General features: G+C 34.6%; 1 protein-coding gene across 1 annotated transcript in view; it reads right to left on the minus strand.

Moving 5' to 3' along the window:
- LOC143909223 (nucleolar protein 4) overlaps positions 1-16,219 on the minus strand; it is a 287,347-nt gene that overhangs the window by 7,673 nt on the left and 263,455 nt on the right. Inside the window, exons 5-6 of the mRNA XM_077427128.1 lie at positions 4,333-4,387; positions 2,322-2,393 (exon numbers count right to left, since the gene is read on the minus strand). Coding sequence (XP_077283254.1) covers positions 2,322-2,393; positions 4,333-4,387 — 127 coding nt within the window. The remainder of the gene's footprint in view (positions 1-2,321; positions 2,394-4,332; positions 4,388-16,219) is intronic.

Below are 16,219 nucleotides of genomic sequence, written 5' to 3' on the forward strand. Positions count from 1 at the left end.
AATAAAACTACACACAAAGTTGTCAGCATGGATGAATGCTCATATAAAAAAATACCATAATCTTTTTCTGTCTATTTCAATTTTAATTTATTTCTTCATCGCCATAATCGCACAAGTGCGCGCTTCTTCGTATTTAAGGCTATGAAACTCGAAATTAATTTTGGTTTCTTCACAAAATGAAATTGAAAAAAGTCAATATTTTTCGTTAGTTTGTGATATATTCAAGAGGTAGTGTCAAGGGTTGGCACTAAACACACATAATAAAATAATCGAATCGGCTTCTACAAACGCATGGAGATTAAGTGGGATGGGAACCGTAGAGAAAGGCCTTGAATGAAACCTTAAAATTATATCAAAGGTAATGGAAAACTCCACGAAAAGGGCATAGATTCAAATTTACTATTATGCAAAATTTACATTATTTTTCGTACATAATGTAAAATGCCAAATCATAAGTACGTTTTATCATTTATTATTTAATGCAATTTGTTCGAAAATAATTTGCCATGGGATTTTTGCCGCATCTTGTACTACAATTAACGGAAATCAGTCGCGATATAGCTTTTTGTACGTAAAATTTAATATAAAACTTTCAGTTATAACAATATATTAAGTACATATTAAATGGCGACTAATTTAATACGTTAAAATCAACAGTAGAAAAAAACACATAAAATCCAAACTATACAAACTGAAATTTGAACCATTTGTACGATTTTTAATCGTGCAACATAAAACTACACACACATACACACTCATATTACGCAACGAAACAATAAAACATGCATAATAATAGTAAAATCACGGCAAATAAATAGAGGACCTCAAAAAAAAAAAAAAAAATGAAAACAAAACAAAATAATTGGAAAAAATATGTGGAAATTCACAAGCTGCATTGTATTTTGTCGTGTTCGTGAGTGAGGTAGTGTGAATATGTTGTATAATGGGTGTAAAGTAAATGCTTTTCGGCCAACTGTCAAAAATGTCCATATATGGAATGCGAACGATTCAATTGACCAATCAAACAATCGCAGATTTGAGCGAGAGGCGGAGCTAGCTTCTGATTGGTCGATTTTTTAAAATTAAAATTAATTTTTTAACAATAATTTGAAATTTGTTTTGTTTATTGAATTAGTAATCTACATATGTGGAGGAGGAGCTTACTTCTGATTGGTCTATTATTTTATTTGAATTTAATTAAAAAATCATTTATTTTCACCAATCAATTCTATACTCAAATATTCATATCCGGTCTCTGTGACGAGACAGAATGTTAAACGACAGAGAACGCAAAAATCGGAAGGCAAAGATCGAAAATCGAAAGATCTTAAGTTGAAAGAACAAAAAAAAATGGTGCATGGTAAACGGTACATACTCACTTAATTTGCGCGAGCAAGATACAACAGGAACAAGAGGAACAGGCTTTTCCTTCCGTATTAATGTGCGCGCGCAGAATACGGGAGGAAAAGCATGTTCCTCTTGTTCCTGTTGTATCCTGCTCGCGCAAATTAAGTGAGTATGTACCGTTTACCACGCACCATTTTTTTTTGTTCTTTCGACTTAAGATCTTTCGATTTTCGATCTTTGCCTTCCGATATTTGCGTTTTCTGTCGTTTAACATTCTGTCTCGTCACGTAGACCCATTCATATCATAGTGAAGCAGAACATTTAGCAATGTAAAATCGGATAGTATTAAATGACGTATAATATTATAATTCAACTTTATCCTCCATTTTGCATGACGTACATATGTAAGCGGGGCTTACCTCACGGCACCGAAAGTGAAAAGGTCGAAAAAGCAAAGATCGAAAATCGAAAGATCTTAAGTCGAAAGATCAAAAAAAAAGGGTGCATGGTAAACGGTACTATGTACATATATATACAATATATATCAGTGGCATGCGGTGAAATGATCTCCCTTTTTGTCATACAGCCTTGTTTAATGTGCGCGTGCAGGATACGGGAGGAAAAGCCTGTTCCTCTTGTTCCTGTTGTATCCTGCTCGCGCAAATTAAGTGAGGATGTACGACGGGGGGAGAGACAGTTTTACCGCACGCCACTGATATATGTATATACTAACCGTTTTTCATATGTATGCATGATAAACGAATATTTTCGACTTTTTCACGGTCACCCATGTATCAAGGCAAAATTTGACAGTCGACCGAACTTCGTGGTGTGATTCGAACCGGTCAAATTTGGAATTTGGACGATGCAAGCCAAAAAATATGTTTTTGCCGAATGCGAAATATTCTCTTATCATCATTATTATTATTATTATTATTACTGAACGTGTACTTGTTTGTCGTCTTTTTTTTTACCTCTGCTCTGGGTGTGTATGTTCCAAGCAAGAAGCATCAATTTCAGCTTGTCAGCGTCTTTCATGTGAATACCTGCCGGGGAAACAACACAAGTGTGCCCAATCACTCTCAAGTCAACATCGACAAATAATGTAAGCGTAATGTCAAATGAATCATAAACTAAATAATAAATAATAATAATCGTAATATGGCCGAGCATGTCTGCTAATTAATAATGATGAGATCGTGAAAGCTGGGAGCCGGAAGTTCCGGTCAGATAGGGAGGACAAGGGGATGAGGTGGGATGGAGGGGGGGGGGGGTGCAATGAGCGAGAAACGGGTGGGGTGTACAGAACAAAGACAATATCGGAAATATTATCATCGATTAAAATATCGAATGTTTAGAATGATACATATGTATATTATGCATGTTCTAAACTTGTTCAATCGATAGGTGCATTGTGCATTGGATGATTTGTTCCATCATTTAAAAAATAAAATTTTACTATTATGCATTTTACTGTTGTGCATAAAATAAAAGAAACCATGCCTGGACCAGAAATCAGTATAAACAATAAATAAAAATAATTGAATCAAATCAAAGATTATGTTTGGAATGTAAATACAAATAAAATTCTAATATAATATGACTCGGATATTGTAGTTATAATTTATGAAAATATTAAATATGTAATATATATATTCGATTTTTTTAATGTCTAGCAAAATTAACCTTTCGTGTATTGTTAGTTGAATATTGTTCTTTATTGGTTATAATTAGATGGGCCCTAAATGTAGCGATCATTTTTACGATTTATCGATCGTAGAGGTCTACTATCTACTATGTACTATGTACGATTTAAAACGAACAACTTCAGTTGAGTGATTCAATTCGGAGAATTTTTTTCAATTGCAAATTAATTCCTTGAAAAGCCTGCAAGTGCAAAATAAATTAATAAAAAACCGGCAAATGCAAAATAATTTTTATTCCCTGAAAAACCTGCTACCTACTATGCATATCTATATGTACATAAATAGTTTCTCGCTACAAGTCTACGGGCGATAAATCATCCAAGTAATTTCTAAAACGAACTTTGAACTTAAATGCATTGAAATGCACTTTTTATGTGTATATTGAATTAACAATATCGTTTACAGATGAAAGGAAAGTGACTCAAAAATATTGACTTACAATTTGATTTGCAAAATTTACAATCAAATTTTCCTCAAAGGGCTTTATGTCGGTTACACTGTTCGACAAATGACGACTTTTTTTTTTGGTTCAGAGACGAGATATGACTTTTCTTATAGATCTATGCCCAGTAAACACGAATCTGGTAATAAAAAATGTTGATTGGCTCGAGATTCGGAGAAATGTATATGTGCTTTTTAAATCGCGCGGTTTTTCTATATCTTGGTGTTGTTCGGTCGATGTCTCAAAATCTGTCAATTTTCTGTTCAAAATGAATATTGGAATCTATAGTCGGGTATTTTATCTTTCATTTGTAGTACTTTTCAGCTTTCAAATATCTCTAAGTAGTCGTCAAGTTCAAATCAAAAGTTAAAAGTACGTATTTTCACTTGGGATTTTTTCCCACTGTTAATACTATTTTATATTGAGTATTTTCTATTGAAACATGTTTATTGGGATAGTGTTCTGACCACACTATTTTTTGTTTTCGTTTAAAAGGGTTAATTGGAAGTGTGCTGAATTTTAAATCGGTAAAATTGCGAAATAAAAACTTGTATATGTACTATATCTCCGGATCTCGAACCAATCAACATTTTTTATTACCAGATTCGTGTTCACTGGGCATAGATCTATAAGAAAAGTCGTATCTCGTCTTTGAACCATTTTTCGTGTCGAACAGTGTTATTAATGGAAAAATATTAATTTTTTACACATATTTTCTGAGCAAAATTTCTGAACAAAAAACCAATAAACAACTAACAATACGACTCGAATTAATTCAACGAGTCAACATCGATCAATAATTTAATTAACGCTTTTCAACAGAACGGTGGTGCATACCTGAATACTGATCATCATCCCGGTCCAAATCCGATGGGTCAGAATTCAACGTCTCCTGAAACGAAAAACAAACAAAATCATTACACACACATCGATATAAAAAAAAAACACTAATAAAAAACAACCACTCGGCATTTTTCCATTCGCAGAGAGCGCTCATTGCTCACAATTCTAGAAACCAAGAAGTTTGTGCGTATTGTTATAATTTTGCAATGCAGAACGGGTGTATTGTCCGTGTCGAGGTATCGAGGCCAGCGTTTCCCAGGGGTACGTGAAACATTATCTATATACGTATGCATGTATTTAGATACCCAGGTCTATGCATAGGGTAGGTCTGGTATATACGCAATATATATTATATGTACTTATAGGGGCCAAATCCCGCATTAGCCGATGCACTGTTGGCCACTATCGCCATCCCAGGGGGTCGAGAAGGGAGGATGTGTAGCCAAGTTGACAGTGACATGATCAAAGCTAGTGGTATCGGGGGACCACCCTAGGTCCCTTAATGCGGTGATTGCAATTGTAAACAGACATGTTCCGAGAAAAAATCCGGTGTATGTGTGAGGACAAGTGCGAAATCCCGAGTTCAAATGCGACTAAATAGTCAATATGCGATTGATATTGACCAGAAAGATGTAATGGCCCAAATGCACGGTATAACTTTTAGAAAAGTCTTGAATAAAAATAGTTATGGATGTGTATAATAAGCGCACTGCATAATATAACATCAAGAGTCTATTGACCGATTGATCCATTTCTTCTTCTATTCTATTTTATAACCTTTTTCCAATATTTTTATACTTAAGTTTAGTAATGCAATGTGCTATTTAGTCATGTTGTAGCTTTCATTATTTTCCTTTTCATTTGTTTATATTTTTCATTTAATTATCTTTGTAAAAATCTGTAATTGGACTCGGATGTTATATATATTATATATTTAGTCTTTGTTTTTATGCATGTCTACATCTTGTTGTCTGTTGAAAATAAAATAATGCGCGGACTTATGGCCGAATGGACACTTAGCCGACGGATGTTAGGCTAACAAACGCTTGGCCGAACGGACATTTGATCGACGGACTTTTTGCCGAAAGGAAGTTTGGCTCAACAGATACTTAGGCGATTGAGATTTTTAATTACTTACGCATCGGGTGCGTGAGGAGCGAAGCCCCCAGGCCGCTGAAGTCGTCGGTGGCGCGGGGGGCGAAGCCCTCAGGGCACACACACACACACACACACACACACACACACACACACACACACACACACACACATTCATTCATCAGTCGTTAAGCTCGGTCGTTAAGCTTCTGCTTAACACTGAGAGGCGCCGAGTTCGATCCCTTGAGCTGACCTCGATTGAAAAGAATTTTTCTGAGTATATCTGTAATGCTGCTGGTCAGACCAGGATTTGTGACTCCTGGTTGATCGTTTCCTATCAGAGTTTGCCAATTTTCTCTGATTTCATTGTTGAAACGATTCCCGATTAAAAATTGGCTAAAAATCCTTCCTACCCACTATGGCACCACTATTTGAGTATGATTAATGTAAATATTACAATAAAAAAAAAATGTATGTACAATTCATAGATGTCTCGTTAATTGTCGAGTTTAAGTCAGTGTCTCGTAATTTAGCGACTTATATAATAAAAAATGCTGTATAGTTTGTAATTTGGCCAGGAAGGCGCATTAGGGTTTACCTGTAATGCCTTCCTGGTATGAAAAAGAAAAAATAAATAAATAAAAATAAATAAATAAATAAATCATTTCAAACGGGTTGGATTGCTAAGTGTATAATGTGCCACTTTTATTACGATTAATATTACGTGCGCCTATAAATTACCTTACATTATACATTATAATACATATAACTTTATTTTCATTCGTGTTTCAATTCCTTTTCGAAACCACCCGTTGAAATCAACGGGCACAACGCCAGCAATAGATAAAAACAGAATGAGGTACAATCATATCAACTGCCACTGTCGTATATACGAGCTCTATTACGTCTATCTATTCATGACTTGAAAAGACAAAGCTAGTGAAAAGACCACACGCGTTGGAATGAAGCGGTACGCACGGTTTGTTACAACTTTCGTAAGGATTTTCACGTCTATAGAGGTTTAGATATGATTTAAGTGATCCGAGGCAAAGCCGAGTATCGATGCGGTGATGCAGCGGGTTTGCCCTGCAGCTTGTGGGTGGGTGGGTGGATGGGTATTGTGGGTGGGTGGGTGGGTGGGTGGTAGTGCGTGTGCAGTGCGTGTTGGTTATCGACCCGTCGTCGTCAGTCGACCCCAACCCGACTGGCCGAATGTGCAAACTCAAACCACTGTGACTTCTGACCCCGTCCAATATAATATAATTGGTGTATGTTCAAAGCTCAAGTCCAAAATGGCACTTAAGTCGCAACGTTCGCAGATAAAGTCGATGCGAGATTGCAGTGTGACGATGTGTGCAATTTCGATGAAGAAAACAGTCGGTTTTTAACATTGGATATTCAAATATTGGTTTTTCAGCTCTTTTTCCTGTATTATGCTGTACATTAACATTATAATAATATAATACTAGGATTATTAACCGAATTAAATTAAAATTGTAAAATAGAAAATGATCAGTAGATCAGTAGCTATTAAAATAGATATAATATGTATTGTGAACATAATTTCGTAATAATAAAAAGAACTTAAAAATCAAAAAATATTCAAATAGTTCAAATAACTCAAATGCATTAATACATTCAACAGGAAACAGAAATTATATTACGTCAACTTAGCATATTATTAAATCAAACGTTTCAATCCATATAAAGAAACAACAATTAAATATATCCACCTCGCGAACAACATTCTGTATTAATTGTAAAAAATGTGCAAATGCAAATGCAAAAAAACCAACCAACGCTTCCCCATCCACGCGTAATGGATACGACAATTTTGAATAATTATGTATATATGTATGTATGAATGTATGGAATAAATTTAGTATTAATGCGCGTGTGTGTGCAAATGATACCTATGATGGTTTAACAACGTAAGAAAAAGTTGCAATTTTATCTCGCTCAATGGAGCAGGTGCTTCTCAAACGTAACACATTAGCACTAAATGTGCGTTGAAAATAAATAAATTAATAAATATTGCTTCACCTGTATGGAATAACGCCTCGAATACTAACCTTTCCGAGCTCCAGGTAATACAAAATAAATCCCTAAAAATAATTTATAATACACCCATATATACTAACTTGAAAAAACTGCATGCCATATATAATATTCTGTTTGTTACAGACATCACTGACAAACTAACCAGTAGATTCTATGACAGAATCACTAATAACCATACATACTAACACACTTGTGAATAGTCTCGGTAATTACAACAAAATGTCTGTACCCTTCAGGTATAAACACAGATTACCTAAACACAAACTGCTTTAGGTCATCGACTTAAGAGATTCTTTAATGAATATTATGTATTAGATGTATTATGAGGACTTATAAGAATTGTAAACAGGTTTTTGAGCTCTTTTTCCTATTTCGCTGTAGATTAACATTAGAATAATATAATACTATGATTGCTAACAAATTAAATTAAATTGTAAAATAGAAAATGATCAGTAGATCAGTAGCTATTAAAATAGATATAAGATGTATTGTGAACATAATTTAGTAATAATAAAAAGCATTTAAAAATCAAAAATCAATTAATAAATATCAAAAGTTTGAGATGTGATGGAGCTGTCAAGGGAGTCATTAGTAGTGCGTTCTTCTAGTCAAAGAGTACAGAGTGGGAAAAAAAGTGAGCGCGCTTTTTAATTAAATGTGTTATTATTTTTATTATTATGCAGAGCGGTCGCCATGATTTAGCGCTCACTTGTTAGTAGGAGGACGGCCATGTTTTATTTTTTCACATGCACTTTTTTTAACACTTTATTGACGCCACACAACGAATTTTCTCAATATTATAATTTGAAATAGTACGTATGTATATGTTAAAACGAAATTATATCGATAGTAATTAATATTGTGTTCAATTTATGCACCATTGAAATGCTAAAACAGAAAATTCGGATACGTCAAATGTGGAGTTTTATTAGTATATATACAACGTACTTGTTTTTATAAGCGTATTAGTGAAATTAAAGATTAAATTTTTTTTACCAGTGTTTAAATGAGTTGTGAAGGGACGGTAGAAAGCCGCGTTTGGGCTGTTAGCTGTCATGGTTTTGATCTGACGTGTCAAGAATGTGATGTAATTTTTAACGAGTTTGTGTAGACTAATCAATCTTTACCAAATTTTGACCTACTGAATTGATTTTTATTATGATTCAATGATTTTTATTGGCTTGTTATCGTTTAAGAGATTCGGTCAAGCGTTTAAAAAAAATGCGACAATTTTTACAGACTTATAAGTTTTGCAATCTTAAATTCAAAATCTAGTATTGCTGTGCCAAAAATGAGTATTGGAATCAATAGTCAAGTGTTTTTTTCTATTGATTTTGATTTATTGCTTTGAAATACTCATAATTAGCTATCGAATGAATTTTTCACCTATCCACGTTAAAGGAGATTAGTTTTTATATCAATATTTTTTATTATAATCCAAACTTTCCGAAAAGAATGGTAAATGATTTGATTGCGCTAATACATATGTACATACATACGTATAAAGTTCACATTTCTGGGCTTAATACAAGACATTTAAAGTAAGGGCTAAATAATAATAAGAAGAGGTAAGTAAAAAAGGCTAAAAATAAAAAGTAAATAAATATATTAACATTCTTTTGAATTAATATAGAACATTTTACTTGTCATCATTGATGTCGTTGGTCGTAAAAAGAGGAAGACGCAGATATTTATTACAGAGTAAATCAACCAATATTCAATTGGCAGCTCTTCCTACTAAAAATCATACTTTTAGTACGAAGTACAATAGCATTACCACGCTTAAAGGGTTAAAACCGCGATTAATTAAAACACAAAACCACGCCTTCGGACTCAAAACGACCTATGGGAAAAAAAACGAACGACGACGACGAAGACCGAGATAACGATCTAAAATAATATAAACATCGAATAAGAGAGGGGAAGACAGTGAAAAACTACACACAAACACATCGGCCATTGTTGTTTGTGACTTAAAATGGCAACCAATTAAGGCGATCATTGTTTCGCAATCTCGATGCGTGACCGCAAAGACGCAAAAAATAAATACCAGATCAAAGCCTACGCACTCTCAAACACCTTCTGCAAATCTATTCAGATTTCGCATTAATAATAATAAAGTATCATAGACAGCCCGGAGGCGGGACGACTGATAAAATGCCAATTTGATGAAATATCGGAGCATCAACGCGTGGGAATTCACGAAAGTTCAAAATTATACGTGTGGGTGAGGATGGAAAAAAAAAGGAAAATAAGAGGGTGGCTTTCACTCTAATCCTCGTTTCCAATTCTTCGGGTCGCCGAGCGAATTTTCCGCCCCATTTTCCTTTATGAGGCCGAAGAGGAAGTGCGCCAAGGCCACCTGTTGCTCAACTTTGAAACTTTTCAATCAGGACAGACGCGTTCGCTTTTCCGCGTGCGAGATGTTTCGCCGAGAAAATTCGGAAAAGTCGCACATCATATTTTCCCCTTAATTACGTTGAAATAATGCGCGCGTCGGGAAATGTACCAATTCATGTATGTACTATGTTGTAATGAAGAGTTTTGCGTGTTTTTGTATAATTATGTACATATATGTCGATATATAAATCTTCTTAATAACATTATGTACGAAAAGTATATACTTTGAATGATATTTTTATAAATTAATTGAAATTGAATAGCTTTAACATGCAAATCATTGAATTATAGATCATCATTATTTTAATATTATATATTATATATTAAATATATAAATATAGGGTATGGTATCTACAGGTATGTCACGGCGGAAAAACCATATTCGTTTAATGGAAAATACTGTTTTAAATTTCAATTTATTTTACTTTTCAAAGTGAACTACCTGTTCTGAGGAATATGCAATTAATTACCTCGATAATCCTATGTAAGAAAACTTCGTGCGAAAATTGCAAGAATATTTGCCATGTGACTCGTTAATTTATTTTAAGAATAAATTTTGCAAACGAGAATTTAAAAATTAATTTGCTTTCCAAGTAGTTACACGACTTTGTACATTATCAATTAAAACTTGCAATATTTTTAATTTCCTGAACTTTTTGATACTCGATTTTATAAATAAAATGAAATTATATATGTATGTATTATTAAAATCTTTAGCTCATTATGAGAAAAATCAACAATTGGTTGGGCAATTTATTCCATCGACAAATTAGTAGACAATAAGTACAAAGTAAGCAACATATGAAATTTCACAGTCCTCGGATGGCTCCTATTCCAAGAGTTTTCCAACTTCTTCATAAAATTTTCCTGCCATTCCTGAATGTGATATTTTCCAGAGATTATTTTAATTAGATGGTGATGTTTGAGTGAATTTTGATCTTCTCTCTTCTATTTGGGCCTCCCGGGGTTGTTTTGTATGCACGGGTGGATTTTGTATGTATATATGTACATATGTAAAATATATTGGTGCTGACTGTTGATGCAAGATATTCTCAATTTTTCTCCTTATATTAAACTAATAATAACCAGCAGCACGGACTAATGGTTAGCGTATAATGCTTTCGAACATAGAGGTCACGGGTTCAAGTCCCACTGGTTGCTACTGGCTTGGTTTGAGAATTCAGGTTGATCTTTTCCTATCAGAGTTTGCCAATTTATCTGATTTTCATTGTAATGGTTGCAACAAATTGGCAACCTTTATCCATTTCACGCAATCTGGACAATTTGACGTAATACAATTGTAAATATCTCACCACAGAAAAATCGGAGGTTAAATTCGTTCTTGATCTGAATGCCTTATTAAAATATGTAGATACTAGTAAAATATCAGTCTTTGTGTATGTGTCGCACATTTTTTTAATCATACATACATGTATATATATATATATATATATATATATATATATATATATACATATATATATATATATATATATATATATATATATATATATATATATATATATATATATATATATATATATACATATATACACAGAAATGTACATACGTTCATTATAAGTTATACAGAATTTCATGAACAGCTTAGTGCTGTCAAGCCACATACTACGAAAACGCACCTTTAGAAATCCTAGAACATGTACCTCATATTGCACCAACATCAATGTTTGTACGACGATTCAAATAGACCAAAAATCGAACATTTTAGTCTAAACTTTAATGAAAATCGTTGTTGATAATACATACATGCATACGTATGTACATATATACGAATAGAGGGTCAAAAAATAGGCACAATACCCCAATTTTTTGATCTTGCGTGTCCACAACGAGCAAAATCATGTCGGTTCGCACACCTATGTATATACATACATATATACATAAACAAACATACAAAACGTGCTCCACATTCATACAAGCGCCATAGGGGGTTAAAGCGATTAAAAAAATATTCACGGACGGGCACAGGGTTTAGCCCACGAGCACACACCCACACACACCAAAGGTACCCCAAATTTTTATATAATACGACCCGAGCTTAATTAGGTATGTGCGTAACAATTCGGAGCTTTCGCCTAGGGGGCGTGTGAGCGCGAGTTTTTCCTCTCTTCGGACCGGGTTTTTTTCCCGCGCTTTTCGCCCCCATCCCAAGCCACCCACATAACATCCCCTTTTCCCGAAAGCTTGAAATGAAAACGCCATGCCGTGGAATGGTGATTTGTGCGCGATGGTGTGGCGATGATCACGCACCGCGCCGCACCTGCCACCCCCCCAGAGGATCCCCTACCACCCCCCTCTTCAGGGGGTGGAGAGTGGGAGTTGGGGTGGGAGCGCGGTTGCGGGGGGGGGGGAGGCAACCAATTAGGCACGCCCAAACCGCTCGCGCTACCCCTCGAAAGGGGGTGCCGTTACGGTGGGTGGTACCAGGGGGAGGGTAGAGTACCCCCGAACCCATCCGGCGAAACTATACCGCGAGGATCGTTACCGTCGCGAGCGCTAGCCCGAAACAGAAAATCCTCCCCCACCTCCCCAAATTGGCGTGGGGTACGAAAAAAGTGGCATTTTGTGACCCAAATATGGGTAGCGCACTAACCGCATTAGTGGAGTCGACAATGGCCAAATGTGTGCAGGAATAGAATTATTATGGAAACGTGGGAGGGGCTGGTGGTGACGATGATGATGTTCGTTCGTAAAAAATAGAATAGCGCAGTATATGTACTTTAAAAACTATGGACTTGACTATCTATTATACATAATTGATGCATGTCGTAATTACTCAAATGAACCCCTCAATTAAATTGTTTTTAAAATCACCATCATCTTCGTAGTTACAAATTTTTTAGGTGGAGAAAAAGATCAGCTTTCAAAAAATAGTATTTAGAAACTCTCATATTTAGTTAGAAGCATTAAGTTATTAAGCAGAAGATATTAAGTTATTTAATAAAAAATAAATAAAAGAAATCTTTCGTCGGTCATGTGTTCGATCCCCATGTGGTCGAATTTTTTTCAAGTAGATACCTTTTAAATATATTTAATTCAATACTTATATTTAATTTTTTAATATGAAAAAAGGTAAAAACTACCTACCTACATACATGTAAACAATATAAAACACCAATAGAAAAATTAATTAATTGAATAAATTTTCAATAGATAGCGGTAAATCCTTTTCCAAGAGGAAAAATTGCTAGCAAATAGTATATATAGATGTTTTTTTCCTTTGTTATTGTATTCGTATATACGTTTTGGCAGTGGTTTAGCTGGGACGCACATACATATGTATGTCGAATCGAAATGACTATTATATGTATGTAGTACAACGAGCGTTATCTCAGACATACAGACACACATACAGAAAAGCGATACTATATATATATATATATATATATATATATATATATATATATATATATATATATATATATATATATATATATATATATATATATATATATATATGATGTAATAAAATAAAACAATATACATAACTGTGGAAAAGTTGAACTGAATTTAATGCAGTTTTTTGCAGCATATTAGAAATTTGATTTTAACTTACCTAATATTGTTACCACCACCCGAGCAAATTTCATTTCGTATAAACCTTTACTTATGTTATTGTTATTTAAACATATTCCGTTTTATATTACGACGAGCGTTATCTCAGACAGACATACACACATACAGAATAGCGATACTATACATATGTAGTACACATCTGATACTCGCAAATACAATTCAAGCGGATCGAAATGCGAAACTTAAACATATACACATGTATGTACGTTACATCAAAACCGTTGTGTGTATATTTTGAAAATAAAAATTTAAATTTCTGAAACATCCACAACCATATTATGTTCTGAATTCGTCAGCCACACACACACGAGTCAAATCAACCATAAATAATGGATGAGCCATTTTCTTACACACAGGTACATACGTGAATTATCCATACGTTCCGTAATAGATTCGGGGTCGCGACCCACACTCTGAGAAGCACTCACCACGACCTTGAGAGAAGTGACACCTTCACCATATCCACACACACACACACACACACACAAACTACATATATTGCATCGCAAAAAGTGGACGTACGGGGTGAACGGTCGGACCGAGCGACGTTAGGGGGTCGGCAGCATCCCTCTGGAGTGCAGCACAGCGGCGCCGTAACGGTGGGTCGTAACGCCTGAAATATGGAAGGCGAAGAAGGCTCCTTGGACCACCCTCCGAGGGTTACTATGGCGGTGCCGCAGCCACCATCGCCACCCCAGCAGGGGCGTAATGGGTTAGGCAACGTCGGCTATACACCCAACCGGGTAGATAACGATAAAGCTACCCACACCACTCCCATCATCTACCCCTCCCCCCTCCCTCTTAGCTCTTCACTTCACCTCACCTCCCCTCTTCATCCACCAGTCAACTCACCCCCCCCCTCCCTTCCTCGCTCCCCTCTTTTATGTATGTACGGTAGGTGTATGTTGGTTGTGTTGTGTAGAGAGCGAAAATTTATCATGGGTTCTCAAATTTGTAAAAATTTCGAGTCTTGACACTCTTGCTTCGCCCAGGTTTATATATAGTTTTAATAATTATTGAAGTCGTTGCGGCATTTAACAGATGGCTTGATACACACATTTGTGCATTTGATAAATGGTGAATTTTTGCAAGCCGTGGAGTGAAAAGATCAATTTATCGAACTCGATTGTTGCTTCAATAAAATAAAATGATAAAATATGTCAGTGCGTGTGCATTGTCGGCGTGACGAACGAACAGTGTCCCGAAAATGTAACGATTTTCTTACGATGATTTAAGTATTTTTCGATAATTGCTTAAAAATAGTGGGATGTAAAAAAAAAAATACTTTAGCATATTTAGCGAACTTTTCAAAATAATCGTAACCGCTTTTGTTACGTGTCATGACCAGAAAACGGCCGCCAGGATTCTTTTATGCACAAAAGAACCATTTTTATTTGTAAAAGAGTCATCACGTTGTCTGGGTGCTCGTCAAATAGCAATAGACCGCTAAATTTATATACAAAGCAATGATTGACAATAGCGAACCACTTTTTAGTGCCAAAAGTATCATCCCAACGCTGATCTTTGGTCATGAAGTACAGAAATATTTTCTAAATAATAAATAATTAAAATAGGATAATTTAATAAAATTTTTCAATGAAAAAGAAAATAATTAAGATATCTTGATTGACTTCTCACACATGTTTAGGACTCAAAAATGTGTGGCACAGGACGTGCTCGTGGTTTCCAGCTGCGATGGGCGTATCTTAAGAGAGCTGTACACCCGAAACCTTAATTTTGTTGCCGTTCCTTTCTTCGATATATATATTGAGTGAATGTAAATATTGAGTGAATACGACAATATATATCAATATATATCAATATATGTATATCAATATATATATATATATATATATATATATATATATATATATATATATATATATATATATATATATATATATATATATATATATATATATATATATATATATATATATATATATATATATATATATATATATATATATATATATATATATATTGGTATATATATATATATATATATATATATATATATTGAGTGAATGCGACAGTTGCGCTTCGACCAGATAAAAAGTATTTTAAATTGACAAAATCGAGGTTTCGTATTCTATTTTTAAAAAAATTTCATCATCGATATGAGAAAGATATTTTCTGTGCAACTATTCACGTATTTTTTTTTAAATCGACCGTTAAATAAGCACGCTGGACTCTTTTCGTGGGTGTAAAAAAGAGGCGATTTTATTGATGTTTGACGGCTCCTAGCTCCTATAAAAAATAACTAATCAAAAAAAAAAATAAAACGATAGAGGCAACCCAATGGTGGATATCCATAGCATATTAAAAAATAATTTCTCTAGTGCCATAATTGAGGAAGGGAGAAGTCTAATACGTTTGTATGGACAAGGCGCTGGTGTACAGCCCTCTTAATGTAATTGCGAATTCTTAGTGACAAGTTCATTCTACATTTCTTCAAATATGGGCATCACCACTATCAATCCAAGGATAAAATATCACCGAAAACACTCCAGGGGGTGAGTTTTTCCAACGATCGCAACGGTATTGATTAGGCGTGCTAGCGTTTTATTGCATGTTCAAAACTATCTAAAGAAAACATGCGCTGCGTACCACTCTGTGTGTATGCACTTAAATACATATGTATATGACGACAGAGTATTATTGCAAAAAACGACAACACCACCAACTGACGAATGACCCGAAACCATTAACAAAAACCACGCAAGCC

This window comes from Arctopsyche grandis, chromosome 3, assembly GCF_051622035.1.
Source record: "Arctopsyche grandis isolate Sample6627 chromosome 3, ASM5162203v2, whole genome shotgun sequence".
NCBI classification, from domain to species: Eukaryota; Metazoa; Arthropoda; class Insecta; order Trichoptera; family Hydropsychidae; genus Arctopsyche; species Arctopsyche grandis.